The sequence below is a fragment of the Microcaecilia unicolor genome, chromosome 2, assembly GCF_901765095.1.
Source record: "Microcaecilia unicolor chromosome 2, aMicUni1.1, whole genome shotgun sequence".
Taxonomy (NCBI): domain Eukaryota; kingdom Metazoa; phylum Chordata; class Amphibia; order Gymnophiona; family Siphonopidae; genus Microcaecilia; species Microcaecilia unicolor.
Window position 1 is genome coordinate 653,663,759 of NC_044032.1, and position 19,328 is coordinate 653,683,086.

General features: G+C 47.9%; 1 protein-coding gene across 1 annotated transcript in view; it reads right to left on the minus strand.

The window, feature by feature from the left end:
- Positions 1-641: 641 nt before the first annotated feature.
- The window catches only part of TRPC3 (transient receptor potential cation channel subfamily C member 3), a 105,818-nt gene continuing 87,131 nt past the window's right edge, over positions 642-19,328 (minus strand). The window contains exons 10-12 of the mRNA XM_030191771.1: positions 15,197-15,280; positions 2,885-2,960; positions 642-825 (exon numbers count right to left, since the gene is read on the minus strand). Of these exons, the coding sequence (XP_030047631.1) occupies positions 683-825; positions 2,885-2,960; positions 15,197-15,280 (303 nt within the window). The 3' untranslated portion in view covers positions 642-682. The remainder of the gene's footprint in view (positions 826-2,884; positions 2,961-15,196; positions 15,281-19,328) is intronic.

The following is a 19,328-nucleotide window of genomic DNA, read 5'->3' on the forward strand; positions in this document are numbered from 1 at the left end:
CGTTTTTGCCCTGTAGGCAGTGAAGTCCAACGTGGTGCGTGCCGTCCAGCTGAGCTTGCTTAAACCAGAGCGGCGCAGGCGCAGCGGTGAGACTTTGGCGCTTGATGGCAATTATGCAGCGCTGGCCGAGCGGACCAGAAGAGCTGGCAGCGCCACCCGAGACTACAAAGCAGGTGGGAGGTGGCTGAGCGAGCCTGCGCTGCCGTGAGGCAGAAAGGCAGTGGCTGCTCAGCTGTGCACTTTTCGGCACTTAAACTGGGTGGGCCTGGGCCCACCCATAGCTGCGCCCCTGGGGGGCGGGGGAGAGTGAGGCCATTAAGGTAGTTTATGTCAAATTTTGAGGAACTGTGTGATCTGTTTCCTCTTTTCTTTTTTTGTGTTCAATGTTTCTCTGTGTTGTGGGCTATAAAGGTGATTGCTTTTCTTGGGGAGAAGCATTATAACACTGCCCCTCTGTTTACTTTTCCTTGTTTTTTTTTCTTACATTTCCTTTCACGTATCGGAATGCAGATTACAAAAATTTCAATTAAAAAGGTTCCGTTTCTAAAGTTCAAAGAAAGATCTGCACAGTAAAGTTTGTTTCTATTCTAACATCTATTTTTTTTATTTATTTCAAGTATAAGTAACTGTGTTGAGAAAATTTTATTGCCATTAGTTCAGTTTTGGTCCGAGTTCAAATCCTTCACTCGTCTCTCAGCATGCTGGGACTCAGGTTCTCACTGAGTTTATGGATTAGCACAGACAGCTCCTCTGTGGCCTGGGATTTGTCTTCCAGAAGCTCATAGCGCAGGCTGGAAATATCCTGTTTGATTTCTTTTAGTTCACCTGAGAAAGCAAGCAATAAAGAGCTTCAATGTTAGCTCTGGAAAATAGTGTTCGACACACCTTTGCTTTAGCCAAGCTACAGTATGGAAGTGATCAGGTAATACTGATATAGATCAATGCTAATAATTATAACAGGTTAGGGCGGTGGCGTAGCAGTGGGGGCTGCCACCAGGGGCGGGGCAGTTCGCCGTTGCACCCCTCCCCGACCAGCTCCCGCACCCTACCTTTAAAAAGAATATCGGGAGGCGAGGCGCAGCACCTCGCCCCTGCCCTGCACGTAAATGAAATGTGGACTGTTGGGCCTCTTCTCTCGCTCTGTCTGTCCCGCCCTTGCGGAAATAGGAAGTTGCGTCAGTGGAGGGCGGGACAGACAGAGCGAGGGAAGACCCGACGGTCCACATTTCTTTTACGTGCAGGGCAGGCGCGAGGCGCTGCGCCTCGCCTCCCGATATTCTTTTTAAAGGTAGGGTGCGGGAGCTGGTCGGGAGGAGGGGGGGTGTCGATTCGCCAAGGGGGGGGGAGCTGGCAGGGAGCACCCCCCCCCCCCCGAGCTGACACCAGGGGCGGACCGCCCCTCCCGCCCCCCCCCCTTGCTACGCCACTGGGTTAGGGTTGCAGAGGCTGTTCTATCCAAACACGCTCCCAAAGCAACTTTCAGTCCTAACATGGAGCTTGGAAAGGGGGGGAGGAACGAGAGGGGAAATCTGAGGATCCTCAGTCTATCCCTGAGCACCTCCAGTCAACCCCTGAGCCCCCCCCCCCCCCCCCAAATGGACCTCTGGCTATGCCTCTGATAGAGGCCAACCAAATTTTGGTTTTGGTGCTGAAACTGGCCAGAAATCAGTATTTGGCCATGTTTTGCTTTTGGCTTAACATGGCAGTGCACTTTTGGCAGAAACCAAAACTTTCGGGCCGATGATCAGAAGCGAACGCGGGCGCTAGAGGCTGTTAAGCGCCATACTAGTACCCATGTTTGCTACCGCCCCATGATCAGAACCCCCAAGGGCATGAAACAATGTGTTTACGGGCTCTGACCGCAAGTAGCATGCAAATGCGTGCTAAACGTATTCCTCCCCAATGATCAGCGGGCAGCACATCAAACGTTGGTGCACTGCATGTGGCAAACCCTACGCCAGCTCAGAGATGGCGTTAGGGTTTGCAAACATTGGGGAGGAACAGTGAGCCCCCACCCCAAGCTGGCGGCACGGGGGCTGGAGGTCCTGAAGACCTCCAGTCCCCCTGATCCCCCTCACCCGACACAAGCCAGCAGCACAGGGACTGGAGGTGAAATTGTGTTGGGGGGTCAGGGGGCTGGAGGTCTGGTGTACCTCTAGCCTCTGTGTCGCTGGCTTGTGGGAGGGGGGCGTGCTTAAATTTGTATGCTATTATCTCTGATCATAGGGCGGTAAAGCCCAAGGTGAGGGGGCACAGTTTAGCCCCCCCCCCAGCGCCGCTGACCCCCCCACCATTGCTGAACCCCCACCACCACCAACGACCCTCTCGACCCCCCCTCCCGCCGCCAACAACCCACCATCGCCAACCCGCCGTCGCCTACCTTTGCTGGCGGGGGACCCCAACCCCCACCAGCCGAGGTCCTCTTCTTCCCAATCCCACGCAAGGCTTCGTTCTGTTTCGGTGAGTCTGACGTCCTGAACGTACAACGTGCAGGATGTCAGACTAGAACGAAGCCTTGCGCGGGATTGGGAAGAAGAGGAGCTCGGCTGGCGGGGGTTGGGGTCCCCTGCCAGCAAAGGTAGGCGACGGCAGGGGGGTCCAGGGGCAAATCTACGGGGGCCCAGGCCCCCATGGCCCCACGTAGCTAAGCCCCTGATATCACCAGGTATTCTAAGGTAGGCCTGGGGCAGGAAACTATAGCTGGGTCTGGGCACTACTTCTGTTTGGGGGGAGTGGGTGGGAGAAGGAGGAGTGAGTGGAGGCTGCTACTGTTTGGGGGTGGGGCAAGTTTCGGTTTTGGCTTCAGTTTCAGCTGAAACAAAGCGGCAATCAGAAGATGACAAAAGCATTTATTATGCTATTATGAGTCTGCATTGAGTCTTACCTTCATTGACCTCATCGTTTTCTTTGTCAACTTGGGCTTTCAGTACATAGCGTTTAATCAGTCTTTTCATTATTTGCTGTAAGAGAGAGAGAGGCAGAAGTCTGTGAATACCTACAGTCAGTGTACCTGGCCTATCAGGAAGTATATGTGCATATGCACTGAGACTCTGCTGCCCTCTGCTGGGATTATCTAGTCAGTGTACCTGGCCTATCAGGAAGCGTGTGTGCACATGGCCTCAGAAAGCATATGGCTCTTTTCACAGCTGGTTCTCATTTTAATTCATTTCTTCTAATCATGGTAAAATAAGTACTGACAGATAAATGTCTTTGCCCACCCGTGATTAAGGCTTTCTTTTGATTGAGATAGCTACAGACAATTGTGGATCGCTTGTGGTTTCTTTCTATTAGATACATTTTGTAGGGCGGAGCCAGACCTCAGTGGGAGGGGGGTCCAGAGCGCGAGGTGGGGGGGCACAGTTTAGCCCACCTCCCCCAGCCGCCGATCCCCCTGCCACTTTCGATCCTCCCTGCCGCCCCTCCCCCATCGCCACCAGGTACCTTTGCTGGCAGGGGTCCCCAAACCCCGCCAGCAGAAGTCTTCTTCAGTGCCGGTCTCTGGCGCCTTCGCTGATCTGACAGAAACAGATCAGCGAAGGCGCTGAAGAAGACTTCGGCTGGCGGGGGTTGGGGACCCCCGCCAGCAAAGGTACCTGGCGGTGGCGGGGAAGGGTCGGCAGCAGTGGGAGGGGGGATCGAAAGTGGCAGGGGAGGGTCAGCGGCGGCGGGAGGGGGAATCAAAAGTGGCGGGGGGGTCGAAAGTAGAGGGGGCCAAGGCTAAATCTGTGGAGGCCCATGCCCCCGTGGCCCCACCTAGCTACGCCCCTGGGCGGATCTCCTGGCTTGAATTTGGCTTGGGTTTTTTGTTTACTGTTTTTTTTTTGGTTACTGGTTTGTCTTTATATGTTTCTGCCCATTTTGTAGGTTTTTACTTTTATTTTGCTGTTTTTGATTTGTACATTGCTTTGGGCACTCGAATAGACTGGGAGGTGGTATATAAAGTTTTAAAAGTGAAATACATAAATACCCTGGATTGATCAATTGTTCTTGGTCTGCTCTCAGCTGCCTCTCTATTATGAGGTTGATTCATGAAAGCGAGATAATCCACAGTATATATTAAGAATTCACTAACAATTCACGTGTAACCCATGCTATTAATTCATGAAGCAATGTTGCTCACTGCTGTAATAGGTGTTTTTTCTAGACAGCAGGATTGATAAGGCACATGGTCTCACTTTTGCCGCTAGCCTCCAGAACCCAGATCTCACCCCACAAACCTCTCCCCTACCACTTTTTCCCATACCCACCTGTGCATCCCTTCCACATCCATCCCTGACTCTGCCCCAACTAAGTCCCTCCCTGTCTGCAGCTGCCCAGCCTTTCATTCACTAGTTCTAGGTGAAGTCTGTGTCTGTGCCTACATGTGTGTGCAAGTGAGGTGGTGAATGTGAGTTACAGAATGACACGGGGACGGGGACAGGGCCGCCGAGAGACTGGGCCGGGCCCGGGACAGGGCCGCCCCTGGGCCCCCCCCCCCCCCCCCCCACTGCCGGGCCCTTGCACTATATGTAGATCCTTCAAGAGGTAGTGTGTCATGATTTAGGCTCTACACCTTTTCTGATGTTTTGGTGCCACCTCAGTAAAGCCAAAACACAATCTCTCCACTGCAAAACACTATACACAAACTTTTGCAAAAATCCACTCATAACCTTACCAAACCATAACAGCACTAATTCCAAGGACAGGACGAACTACAACCTTGTGCGTGGAAAGGCAGCACTATAATTACACCGGTCTCTAAAACACCAGTACACAACCTAATGAAAAACAAAACAAAAAGGGCTGCAAATACTACACACTAGCAGAATACTGTACCTTGATCACACATGAAAAACACATGGCAACAGATATGACACAAGGAACTAGAAATAAAAAAATATGAAGGCAAAATACTGAACTAGAAAGTTACCTCAAGAAGTCAGACTCAGCATGCAGCAATACTAGAAAAATTGAAACTTGCATGAAAAATATCACAGATACACATTTCCAAAAGCTGACATATTCCAATTAATAAATTCTGAATAAAATACTTTTTTCTACCTTTGTTGTCTGATCATAGTTTTTCTATTCGCTTTGGTCCCATCTTCTGTTTTATGCAGTGTCCATTTGATATTTTTTCTCTCACCATCCTCCTGTGTCCTTATGCGTCCTGTCTACCATCTGTAGCCCTGTCACTATCCTTCCTCAAGTTTCGGCATCTGTCCTGAAAGTGTTCCGACCCAGCCCTTAAATTGAGCATTTCTCCTCACTCCCTTCCCCTCCATCCATGTGCATGTACTTCCTGTCTTCCCTCCCCTCCATCCAAATCCAGCATTTCTCCTCTCTTCCTTTTCCCTCCATCCGTGTGCATCTCCTTCCTTTGTCTTTCCTTCCCTTCATCCTTGTCCATCATTTCTTCTCTCTTCCCTGCCCTCCACTCCATCCATCCATGTTCAGCATTTCTCCTCTCTTCCCTTCCCTTCATCCATGTGCATCTCCTTCCTGACTTCCCTCTCCTCCATCCATCCATGTCCAGCAACTCCTCATTCTCCCCTGGCCTCTCCTCATCCAACCATATCCAGTAAATTTCCTCTCTCCCCTGCCCCCTCCAATCATCCATCCATGTTCAGCAGTTCTCCTCTCCCCTCTGCCCTGCCCTCCTGTCCAGTGATCTCTTCTCTCTCCCCCTTGCCCTCTTGTCCAGCGATCTCTTCTCTCTCCCCCCTAGCCTCTTGTCCAGCAATCTCTTCTCTCTCCCCCCTGCCCTCTTGTCCAGCGATCTCTTCTCTCTCCCCCCTGCCCTCTTGTCCAACGATCTCTTCTCTCTCTCCAATGCCCACTTGTCCAGCGATCTCTTCTCTCTCCCCCTGCCCTCTTGTCCAACGATCTCTTCTCTCTCTCCAATGCCCACTTGTCCAGCAATCTCTTCTCTCTCCCCCCTGCCCTCTTGTCCAGCAATCTCTTCTCTCTCCCCCCTGCCCTCTTGTCCAGCGATCTCTTCTCTCTCCCCCCTGCCCTCTTGTCCAGCAATCTCTTCTCTCTCCCCCCTGCCCTCTTGTCCAACGATCTCTTCTCTCTCTCCAATGCCCACTTGTCCAGCAATCTCTTCTCTCTCCCCCCTGCCCTCTTGTCCAGCAATCTCTTCTCTCTCCCCCTGCCCTCTTGTCCAGCAATCTCTTCTTTCTCCCCCCCCCCTCCGAGATCCAAGGCCCCTCTACTACTGCTTATCATTTCTATAGGCCTACTAAACTCCCTCCCTCCCTCCCTCCGAGATCCAAGGCCCCCCTCTCCTTCCGTCCCTCCCTCCGAATTGCAAAAGCGATCTTGTTTTTACTTCGTCGGGGTTGGCGAGAGCAGCATGCAGAAGAGAACGCAGTGAAAAGCGTGCAGACTCCCGCTTCAGCCTTCCCTCGTTGTCTGTCTCTCAGCTCTGGTCCCGCCCTCAAAGGCGGGACCAGAACTGAGAGACAGACAACGAGGGAAGGCTGAAGCGGGAGCCTGCACGCTTTTCACTGCGTCTGCGTGCTGCTCTCGCCGTAACCCCCACCGAAGAAGTAAGAAGAAGATCGCTTTTGCAATTCGGAGGGAGGGACGGAGGCGGGCCCTGGGAGTCGGACGGAGTGAGGGAGGGACCTAGGAGTCGGACGGAGGGGCGAGCATCCACGGACTTGGCGCCGGGCCCCCCTGGAGGCCCGGGCCCGGGGACTTTTGTCCCCCCTGTCCCCCCCTCTCGGCGGCCCTGGACGGGGAACCGCAGTAACCGGGGGAATGGGGGTGGGGACAGATCCCACGGGTCGGGGATGGGGACAGAGACCACAGGGACGGGGACAAACTTTGTCCCTGTGTCATTTTCTAATTTGAAGCCTGTTACTGAACTGGGCTCTTATTTATGTTTGAGTGATGCAGACAATGGTATTTTGATTTTTTTTTTTGGAAAAACAAGCAAACTTGCTGGCCACAACTAGCAAAATTTGCATGGGGGATCCTGTAGATTCTTGCTACCAGCCAGTGGTGTTCCTAGGGGGGGCTGACACCCGGGGCGGATCGCCGATGCGCCCCGCCCCCCGGGTGCAGCCCCCCCCCCCGGCGAACCCCCCCCCGATCCCCCAGCGAAAGAACCCCCCCCAGGTGCACGCCGCTGGGGGGTGTGTGCCGCGCGCCTGCCAGCTCTTCGTTTTCATGCTCCCTCTGCCCCGGAACAGGAAGTAACCTGTTCCGGGGCAAAGGGAGCATGAAAACGAAGAGCCGACAGGCGCGCGGCACCCCCCCAGTGGCGTGCACTCGGGGCGGACCGCCCCCCCCCCCCCCCCCCCCCTTGGTACGCCACTGCTACCAGCACATCTTCTAAGAAGACATCTTCTATTGCAGGAAGGACTGTGGAAGACAGGAGAGCTAGACTGAATCCTGAGATGGTTGATGACTTCTTATTCATCCACAGATTTAAAAAAAGATTAAAAAAAAAACACTGCTTCATAGGGCATATTTCTCCCCTCTATGGCATACAGAACGGTTGTATTTTATACCCCTGGACATTTTAACAGGGTGGATTAGGATTCCTTGGTGTAGTAGAAATCACCTATTGTTAGGTTGGAAGGGTAGAGGGTGGTGGTGGGAAGGAGGGTTATTGTAGCTGCTCATAGTTATTATTGTTCTCTATTTGTAATTTATACACAACAGTAAGCCGGAGTGCTCACTAGCACAGCTTTTACACTGTGGATTGGTTATTTCATTTTCCTTGGAGTGGAGGTGTAGCCTAGTAGTTAGTGCAGCAGACCTTGATCCTGGGGAGCTGGGTTCAATTCCCACTGCAGCTCCTTGTGACTCTGGGCAAGTCACTTAACCCTCCATTGCCCCAGGTACAAAATAAGTACCTGAATATATGTAAACCGCTTTGAATGTAGTTGGAAAAACCACAGTAAGGCTACAGTATATCAAGTCCCATTTCCCTTTCCCTATCTGAGATTCTATATGGAATGTTGCTACTATTTGAGATTCTAGATGGAATGTTGATAATGGTGGAGTAGCCTAGTGGTTAGTGCAGTGGAACATGGAATGTTGCTACTATCTGAGATTCTATATGGAATGTTGCTACTATTTGAGATTCTACATGGAATGCTGCTGGTGGTGAAGTAGCCTAGCGGTTAGTGCAGCAGACTTTGATCCTGGGGAATTAGGGTTGAGTCCCACTGCAGCTCCTTGTGACTCTGGGCAACTCACCTAACCCTCCATTGCCCCAGGTACAAAATAAGTACCTGAATATATGTAAACCGCTTTGAATGTAGTTGGAAAAACCACAGAAAGGCTACAGTATATCAAGTCCCATTTCCCTTTCCCTATCTGAGATTCTATATGGAATGTTGCTACTATTTGAGATTCTAGATGGAATGTTGATAATGGTGGAGTAGCCTAGTGGTTAGTGCAGTGGAACATGGAATGTTGCTACTATCTGAGATTCTATATGGAATGTTGCTACTATTTGAGATTCTACATGGAATGCTGCTGGTGGTGAAGTAGCCTAGCGGTTAGTGCAGCAGACTTTGATCCTGGGGAATTAGGGTTGAGTCCCACTGCAGCTCCTTGTGACTCTGGGCAACTCACCTAACCCTCCATTGCCCCAGGTACAAAATAAGTACCTGAATATATGTAAACCGCTTTGAATGTAGTTGGAAAAACCACAGAAAGGCTACAGTATATCAAGTCCCATTTCCCTTTCCCTATCTGAGATTCTATATGGAATGTTGCTACTATTTGAGATTCTAGATGGAATGTTGATAATGGTGGAGTAGCCTAGTGGTTAGTGCAGTGGAACATGGAATGTTGCTACTATCTGAGATTCTATATGGAATGTTGCTACTATTTGAGATTCTACATGGAATGCTGCTGGTGGTGAAGTAGCCTAGCGGTTAGTGCAGCAGACTTTGATCCTGGGGAATTAGGGTTGAGTCCCACTGCAGCTCCTTGTGACTCTGGGCAACTCACCTAACCCTCCATTGCCCCAGGTACAAAATAAGTACCTGAATATATGTAAACCGCTTTGAATGTAGTTGGAAAAACCACAGAAAGGCTACAGTATATCAAGTCCCATTTCCCTTTCCCTATCTGAGATTCTATATGGAATGTTGCTACTATTTGAGATTCTAGATGGAATGTTGATAATGGTGGAGTAGCCTAGTGGTTAGTGCAGTGGAACATGGAATGTTGCTACTATCTGAGATTCTATATGGAATGTTGCTACTATTTGAGATTCTACATGGAATGCTGCTGGTGGTGAAGTAGCCTAGCGGTTAGTGCAGCAGACTTTGATCCTGGGGAATTAGGGTTGAGTCCCACTGCAGCTCCTTGTGACTCTGGGCAACTCACCTAACCCTCCATTGCCCCAGGTACAAATAAGTACCTGTATATACTACGTAAACTGCTTTGAATGTTGTTGCAAAAACCACAGAAAGGTTTATTTATTTTATTTATTTGTTTGAGGCGAGGCTGGTGGTTGGGAGGCGGGTTTAGTGCTGGGCAGACTTATACGGTCTGTGCCCTGAAAATGACAGATACAAATCAAGGGGCTGGTGGTTGGGAGGCGGGGCTAGTGCTGGGCAGACTTATAAGGTCTTTGCCCTGAAAAAGACAGATACAAATCAAGGTAAGGTATACACAAAAAGTAGCACATATGAGTTATCTTGTTGGGCAGACTGGATGGACCGTGCAGCTCGTTTTCTGCCGTCATCTACTATGTTACAGTTGCACACATATTGTTCCTTTTTATACTTTAATAAAAAGATTTAAATATAAAATCATAAGTGTTCAAGGCTTCTGCAGATGAGGACAGAGCCCATGGGGACGGGGCGGGGACAGGCACAGAACCTACAGGGCGGGGATGGAGACAGGGCCTGCGGGGATGGGGCGAGGACGGAGACAGAACCTGCGGGGACGGGGCGGGAACGGAGACAGGGCCCACGGGGACGGGGTGGGGACGGAGACAAACTTTGTCCTCGTGTCATTCTCTACTGTGAGTAATTGTCGGTTGTCTGTTAGTGTCTGTACTGCTGCACTGTGTCTCAGTCTTGGTGTTGGTGGAGCACTCTGTGTTTTGGTGGTGGCGAGCACTCTGGGTGTTGGTACTCTGGGTGTCAGTGGTGGGAGTTGTAGGCCTTGAGCTGAAAACATCTGGGTGTTGAGGCTTTGCTGCATAAGGCACACCGGGGGGAGAGGAGGACCAGGACACCATATCCTTATCAAAGGATATATAGGCCCAGAATACAGCTTTTGATATCACTGAGGAGCAGTGCATTACATTATATTATAATCTTATATCCCACAATAGCCAACAAGTTCAATGTGGGTAACAACCAAAAATCTGAAGAATTCTCCAGAGAATTTACAATTCAAGAGATAAATCTCAAAACTCCAATAGCCCAAATAATCAATAACAAATCATCAGTTAGAACTCAAGAAGTATTTTCTGAAAAGAAATGTCTTCAAGGGCTTTCTAAACTCATAGTCTAAGGGAGGGGGAGTAAAAGTTTCAAGATGCTATTTTTTCACGGAGAGAGTGGTGGATGCTTGGAATGCCCTCCCGCGGGAGGTGGTGGAGATGAAAACGGTAACGGAATTCAAACATGCGTGGGATAAACATAAAGGAATCCTGTTCAGAAGGAATGGATCCTCAGAAGCTAAGCGGAGATTGGGTGGCAGCACCGGTGGTTGGGAGTCGGGGCTAGTGGTTAGGAGGCGGGGCTAGTACTGGGTAGACTTCTACGTTCTGTGCCCTGAAAATGGCAGATACAAATCAAAGTCAGGTATACACATAAAGTAGCACATATGAGTTTATCTTGTTGGGCAGACTGGATGGACTGTACAGGTCTTTCTCTGCCATCATCTACTATGTTACTATCCAGCTCATTTTAGAAAGAGAAGGGCGCCCATCTTCCGACACAAATTGGGAGATGGGCGTCTTTCTCTCAGGCTGGCCAAATCGGCATAATTGAAAGCCAATTTTGGCTGCCTTCAACTGCTTTCCGTCGCGGGGACAGCCAAAGTTCAAGGGGACGTGTCCATACCGAAGGCGGGACAGGGGCGTGGTTAAGAGATGGGCGTCCTCGGCCGATAATGGAAAAAACAAGGGCGTCCCTGACGAGCATTTGGCTGACTTTACTTGGTCCCTTTTTGTTCACGACCAAGCCTTGAAAAGGTGCCCGAACTGACCAGATGACCACCGGAAGGAATCGAGGATGACCTCCCCTTACTCCCCCAGTGGTCACCAACCCCCTCCCACCAAAAAAACAAATTAAAAAACATTTTTTTGCCAGCCTCTATGCCAGCCTCAAATGTCATACCCAGCGCCATCACAGCACTATGCAGGTCCCTGGAGCAGTTTTTAGTGGGTACTACAGTGCACTTCACACAGGCGGACCCAGGCCCATCCCCCCCTACCTGTTACAGTTGTGGTGGTAAATGGGAGCCCTCCAAAACTCACCCGAAACCCACTGTACCCAAATCTAGGTGTTCCCCGTTACCCTTTAAGGGCAATGGTAGTGTTGTACAGGTGTGGGGAGTGGGTTTTGGGGGGCTGAGCACACAAGGTAAGGGAGCTATGCACCTGGGAGCAATTTGTGAAGTCCACTGCACTGCCCCCTAGGGTGCCCGGTTGGTGTCCTGGCATGTGAGGCAGACCAGTGCACTACAAATGCTGGCTACTCCCACGACCAAATGGCTTGGATTTCTCCGGTTTTGAGATGGGCGCCCTTAGTTTCCATTATCGGCGAAAAACAATGTCAACCATCTCTAAGATCAACCCAAATGTTGAGATTTGGCCATCCCCGACTGTATTATTGAAAAAAAAGATGGCCGCCCATCTAGTTTCGATAATACGGTCGGGTACGCTTCTTTATGGAGCCGTCCTTAGAGATGGCTGCCCTTATAGATGGGTGCCCCCTTTCGATTATGCCCCTCCACATCTCCTGAACCGGATGGTATTCATCCCAGAGTACTGATAGAATTGAAAAATGAACCGGTGGAACTATTGTTAGTAATATGTCATTTATCTTTAAAACCGAGCATGGTACCGGAAGATTGGAGGATAGCCCATGTAATGCCGATATTTTAAAAAGGTTCCAGAGGGGATCCGGGAAATTATAGATCGGTGAGCCTGACATAGGTGTCGGGCAAAACGGTAGAGACTATTATAAAGAAGAAAATTACAGAGCAAATTCAAAAGCATAGATTAATGAGACAAAGTCAACATGAATTTAGTGAAGGGAAATCTTGCCTCACCAATCTACTACATTTCTTTGACGGGGTGAACAAACAGCTGGTCGATATTGTGTATCCGGATTTTCAGAAGGTGTTTGACAAAGTACCGCATGAAAGGCTTCAGAAGAAATTAGAGAGTCATGGGATAGGAGGTAGTGTCCTATTGTGGATTAACAACTGGTTAAAAGATAGAAAACAGAAAGTAGGGTTAAATGGTCAGTATTCTCAATGGAGAAGGGTAGATAGTGGGGTTCCTCAGGGTCTGTCCTGGGATCGCTGCTTTTTAACATATTTATAAATGATCTAGAGATGGGAGTAACTAGTGAGGTAATTAAATTTTCTGACAACACAAAGTTATTCAAAGTTGTTAAATCGCGAGAGGATTGTGAAAAATAACAAGAGGACCTCACAAGACTGGGAGACTGGGCGTATAAATAGCAGATGACGTTTAATGTGAGCAAGTGCAAAGTGATGCATGTGGGAAACAGGAACCCGAACTACAGCTACGTAATGCAAGGTTCCACATTAAGAGTCACAGACCAAGAAAGGGATCTTGGTGGTGTCGTTGTTGATGACACGTTGAAATCCTCTGCTCAGTGTGCTGCGGCAGCTAAGAAAGCAAATAGAATGTTAGGTATTATTAGGAAAGGAATGGAAAACAAAAGTGAGGATGTTATAATGCCTTTGTATCAGTCCATGGTGCGACCGCACCTTGAATAATGTGTTCAGTTCTGGTCGCCGCATCTCAAAAAAAATATATAGTGTAATTAGAAAAGGTACAGAGAAGGGCGACGAAAATGATAAAGGGGATGGGATGACTTCCCTATCAGGAAAGGCTGAAGCGTCTATGGCTCTTCAGCTTGGAGAAAAGGCGGCTGAAGGGAGCTACGATAGAGGTCTATAAAATAATGAGTGGAGTGGAACGGGTAGACATGAATCGTTTGTTTACTCTTTCCAAAAATACTAAGACTAGGAGGCATGCGATGAAGTTACAAAGTAGTAAATTTAATACGAATTGGAGAAAATATTTTCTTCACTCAACGTGTTAATTAAACTCTGGAATTCGTTGCCAGAGAATGTGGTAAAGGCGGTTAGCTTAGCGGAGTTTAAAAAGGATCTGGACAGCTTCTTAAAGGAAAAGTCCATAGACCATTATTAAATTGACTTGGGGAAAATCCACTACTTATTTCTGGGATAAACAGCATAAAATGTACTGAACGTTTTTGGGATCTTGCCAGCTATTTGCAACCTGGATTGGCCACTGTTGGAAACAGGATGCTGGGCTTGATGGACCTTTGGTCTGTCCCAGTGTGGCAATACTTATGTACTTATATGTGTCGATATTTAGCACTTAACTGCCTAGGTTAAGCGGTCATATCAGACTGCATAAAACACAGTCCTATTTTTACACGGTGTCGCTTAGGCTGTTAACTGCTGAATATAGCACTGAACTGCATAAGACATAGCCAGCTGCATAAATCTGGATATTTAGTGCTGGTGCCTGGACATGACCCAGCATTAAATATCTGGGAACAACAGCAGTGGCGGTTAATAAAAGCTCACCACCACCAGCTGAATGTCTACCCCTTAATCTGCATTTTTAATAGTAATGATAGTAACATAGTAGATGACGCCAGAGAAAGACCTGTACTGTCCATCCATTCTGCCCAACAAGATAAACTCATACGTGCTACTTTTTGTGTATACCTGACCTTGATTTGTATCTGCCATTTTCAGGGCACAGACCGTAGAAGTCTGCCCAGCACTAGCCCTACCTCCCAACCACTAGCCCTGCCTCCCACCACCAGCTCTGCCACCCAATGAATCTCTATTGCCTCAACCTTAGGGTAACCTCTCGGAAATTCACAGGCTTTTCCCCCATTCAAAGAACATTTATTCTCAAAGGATTTTATCATATGATTGTAAGCCCTGGCCTAAACTACTCAGATAGAGACTGAATAAACTAAACAATAATGAAAAGCCTTGAGGGACTCCTACTTGATAGGCCAATCTTGTGATCATTGATTTCTCCAAATTTTCTGAAGCCAGAAATCCTTTAATCCAAGTGAACACCTCTCCGACTATGTCAGTCCAATAATATTCCATGTTCTACTAAGGCAAATGCTGTAGACATGACTCATGTGTGTGATGGAAAATATTAAGGATTGCTTTTCAGTCTTGCTTTAATCGATAATACATTTTTAAAATCCCCCGTCTTTGACCCAAAAGTGACTTTCCTGGTGTATCTCAAATAACAGGATGGAATGTAAGGCACATCTCAAGAACAATGTATGAGATAAGGCACCTCTCAAGAACAGGTTGGAATGCCTCTTAAGCCAGCTTGTGCAGGAGGGAGGCAGAGTTTGCTTGAGGTTCTGGAGATAAGCCACCTGGCCAGTGGTTTGTTTACCTGAACTGAGAGTATATGACTGAAACCTCATGCACATTCCTGGATAAGTTTTAGCTTAATAAAAAAGGGAGCTTTTTGCAGCAGAGCCTTGGGGCTCATTCTGTGGATGGACGCATCGTGCAGAAAAGACTTGCTCCTGGTCTGGGCCCCCCAGCTGATGAGATAAGGGCCTGAATGATGTAATTCCTGACCAGTGATGATGTATGTATATACATAAATATATATCTTTCTTATTTTACTTTTCTGTAGCCTTCCTTTAGTAATGTACTCGATTAGTGTGTGTATTTCTTAATCATTGTGATGCACTAACAATTGTGATTTATACACTCTCCAATTAAAGTGCAAATAAAGCGTTTCATTTACCCAATATGAATCTAAAAGAATCTGTAGTATTTTAGTCTTTGAGCAGTCTGTGGTGATCAAGTGAGCAGGCTGCAATACCGAAGCAGTACAATGTGCCTGACTCAGTCCTCCTTGTCGACAGAAAACATGGGTTTACCGTGTTACCTGGTAGTGGATGGCTGGCTAAGAGCGCTGCTGCTCCTCATCACTGCTGCTTACCTGATAGCGGGAGGGCTGGTTCAGAATACTGTCGAAGCTGTGAGATTCAAGAGCTTTCAAGTTAGACTGCATGAAAAGGTTCAGCTGTGAGAAAAGAAACGCAGACTTGTAAGTTCCAAGGCAGCCACTTTGCACTGAGCATTTGGTTATAAGCAGCACAAGATAAAAAAAAAAACACCTCCATGTGCTCTGAGCACTGGTGCAGGAAAATGGGGAACTAAGGTGGTCTGTCTATGAACTGGTATAGCCATTTTGCCTCGGATCTTGCAACCTATTGGATGGAAGAAAGTTCACTATACTTTCCTTCAGCAATGTCTTCCTTATGTTTCCTATCATCATCCTGTCGTTTGTTTCCCTCCTCTCTCTGTTACCACTTTTATGAAGCGGAACCACATCAGCCCTTCTGCAATCCCGTGGAACCTCTCCTGTCTCCAAAGATCTGTTAAACACATCTTTAGAGGACCTGCTAGAACCTCTTGGAGCTGTGTCAGCATCCTAGAATGTATCTCATCCAGCCCCATGGTTTTGTCCACTTTTAATAAACACGTTTGCCATGACTGATGTGGGCTAAAATCTCCCTCTTGGAACTGAAAGTTCTGCAAACTTGGCTGATTTATGGTCTTTCTCCATAATTTAGGGGACTTTCTCTAGGTTAAGGTTTAAATGTCCCTTCAGTGAGGCCATAGGAGTTTCTCTATGTAGAGACTCAGTTTACAGGTGAAAAGTCCTCCTTGAGGAGCTACTGCTAGTGATATGCAACTTATCCTTAAAATCGAGCGTGGTACAGGAAGATTGGAGGGTGGCCAATGTAACGCCGATTTTTTTAAAAGGCTCCAGGGGAGATCCAGGAAATTATAGACCGGTAAGTCTGACGTCAGTGCCGGGGAAAATGGTAGAGGCTATTATTAAAAACAAAATTACAGAACACATCCGAGGACATGGATTACTGAGACCGAGTCAGCAGGGCTTTTGTGTGGGGAAATCTTGCCCGACCAATTTACTTCAATTCTTTGAAGGAGTAAACAAACATGTGGACAAAGGGGAGCTGGTTGATTTCGTGTATCTGGATTTTCAAAAGGCGTTTGACAAGGTACCTCATGAAAGGCTACAGAGGAAATTGGAGGGTCATGGGATAGGAGGAAACGTCCTATTGTGGATTAAAAACTGGTTGAAGGATAGGAAACAGAGAGTGGGATTAATGGGCAGTATTCACAATGGAGAAGGGTAGTTAGTGGGATTCCTCAGGGATCTGTGCTAGGACCGCTGCTTTTTAATATATTTATAAATGATTTAGAGATGGGAGTAACTAGCGAGGTAATTAAATTTGCTGATGACACAAAGTTATTCAAAGTCGTTAAATCGCGACAGGATTGTGAAAAATTACAAGAGGACCTTACGAGACTGGGCGGCTAAATGGCAGATGATGTTTAATGTGAGCAAGTGCAAGGTGATGCATGTGGGAAAAAAGAACCCGAATTATAGCTACATCATGCAAGGTTCCACGTTAGGAGTTACGGACCAAGAAAGGGATCTGGGTGTCGTCGTCGTCGATAATACGCTGAAACCTTCTGCTCAGTGTGCTGCTGCGGCTCGGAAAGCGAATAGAATGTTGGGTATTATTAGGAAAGGTATAGAAAACAGGTGTGAGGATGTTATAATGTTGTTGTATCGCTCCATGGTGCAACCGCACCTTGAGTATTGTGTTCAATTCTGGTCGCCGCATCTCAAGAAAGATATAGTAGAATTGGAAAAGGTGCAGCGAAGGGCGACTAAAATGATAGCGGGGATGGGACGACTTCCCTATGAAGAAAGATTAAGGAGGCTAGGGCTATTCAGCTTGGAGAAGAGACAGCTGAGGGGAGACATGATAGAGGTATATAAAATAATGAGTGGAGTGGAACAGGTGGATGTGAAGCGTCTGTTCACGCTTTCCAAAAATACTAGGACTAGGGGGCATGCGATGAAACTACAGTGTAGTAAATTTAAAACAAATCGGAGAAAATATTTCTTCACCCAACGTATAATTAAACTCTGGAATTCGTTGCCGGAGAAAGTGGTGAAGGCGGTTAGCTTAGCAGAGTTTAAAAAGGGGTTGGACGGTTTCCTAAAGGACAAGTCCATAAACCGCTACTAAATGGACTTGGAAAAATCCACAATTCCAGGAATAACATGTATAGAATGTTTGTACGTTTGGGAAGCTTGCCAGGTGCCCTTGGCCTGGATTGGCCGCTGTCGTGGACAGGATGCTGGGCTCGATGGACCCTTGGTCTTTTCCCAGTATGGCATTACCTATGTACTTATGTACTTATGTATTCCATTACTGAATAGGTCTCAGGCTGCCTTCCTTTTGTGGTTAAAATAATCAGAGAATGTTTGGACAGCTTTGAAAACTTATCTGTTTACTAGGTCTGGGAGGGGCCTTAACTTTCTTACTGCATGTAATATTTTGGTTTTTTATTTCTCTGAATTTGTGTAATTCCTGATGTTTTGTTGTCAGATTCTTATTTATACTGGTCGTAACTCGTCTTGAATCTAAATTTAGAGAGTTGGCGAGAGACAAATCCCTGATAACATAACATAACTTTGGATGTGAGTGATTACCCCCTTGGGAGTTCAGCATGACAGAAGTTAGGTGTTCAATTTACAGAATAGGGGCAGAACTGTTTATTAGTCCCAATTTGTGCTCATTAAGGCCAACGATTGGTACTTATTTATTTGTTGCATTTGTATCCCACATTTTCCCACCTATTTGCAGGCTCAATGTGGCTTACATTGTACCGTCATGGCGATCGCCATTCTGGAGTGAGAGATACAAGTGGTATAACATTAAAGATCACTTCCTCTTTCTTCCCTACATAATCCCTACACACTACTAACTGTATCTGATATTCTGGAATGACAATGTCATAACCAAACTATGTAAGCCACATTGAGCCTGCAAATAGGTGGGATAATGCGGGTAACAAATGCAATAAATAATAATAAATAATAATCGTGATTGACAGAGGGGCATAATCGAACGGCGCTGGCCATCTATATGGCCGGCCATCTTTGGGGCCGGCGCCAACCGTATTATCAAAGAAGATGACCAGCCATCTTTTCTTTTGATAATACGGTTAGGGCCGGCTAAATCTCAACATTTAGGTCAAATGTTGAGATCGCCGGGTTTACAGATGGCTGGCTTCAAAGAAAGTGGAAAAAAAATCCAAGTGGTCTGGACAACTTTTTCAATAGTACCAGTGGGATTTGAACTGGCCACCTGTGGATTATAAGAGCAGTGTTCTAACCACTTGGCCACAGCTGTACTTGCTTGGGTATTCCTCCCTTTTGATTATGCCCTTCAGGTCTCTCTCAGCCAATCACAGACAGGGGTCTCTCTCAGCCAATCACAGACAGCTAAATGAGTGATCCTTTCGAAAAGGACAGCCACGGTATGAGAAATAGCCGTTCCTTTGGTAAAAACAATTTGCAAAAGAGCAGGCTAACACAGGAGTTTATTTCTCATACCGTGGCTGTCCTTTTCGACAGGATCGCTTGGCTCAGAAGTTTTTTTCCAATTCATTCTCAGAGACCCCTGAGGCAGGCGTTACCTAACACCGAAACACGGCCCGTGTCGGGTCATATTTCAATAAAATACTCCTGTTGTCAGGGCCGTGCCTAGGGTCTCTGGCACCCCCCTGCAGTTGGCCTCTCTGGCGCCCCCCCCCGAAAACGAGCGTTACAGTACCCGCGCTCTTCTCCCCAGATCCTTTTTTTTTGTTTGTTTAAATTTACCTCTCCGGCGCGTGGCAGCGTAGGCAGCGTTAGTGAGAAGGAGGCGGCGCTCCCCCGGCCGCCCCGACGTGTCTTCCCTTCGCTGTGTCCCGCCTTCTTCTGATGTCAGAAATGACGTCAGAAGAAGGTGGAACCGAGTGAAGGGAAGACACGTTGGGGCGGCCGGGGGAGCGCCGCCTCCTTCTCACTAACGCTGCCTACGCTGCCGCCCGCCGGAGAGGTAAATTTAAACAAACAAAAAAAAAGGATCTGGGGAGAAGAGGGTGAGGTAAGCATGGTGCGGCGGGGCGCCCCCCAGAGGATGGCGCCCTCCTGCCATGCTTACCTCGCTTACCGCGTCGGCACGGCCCTGCCTGTT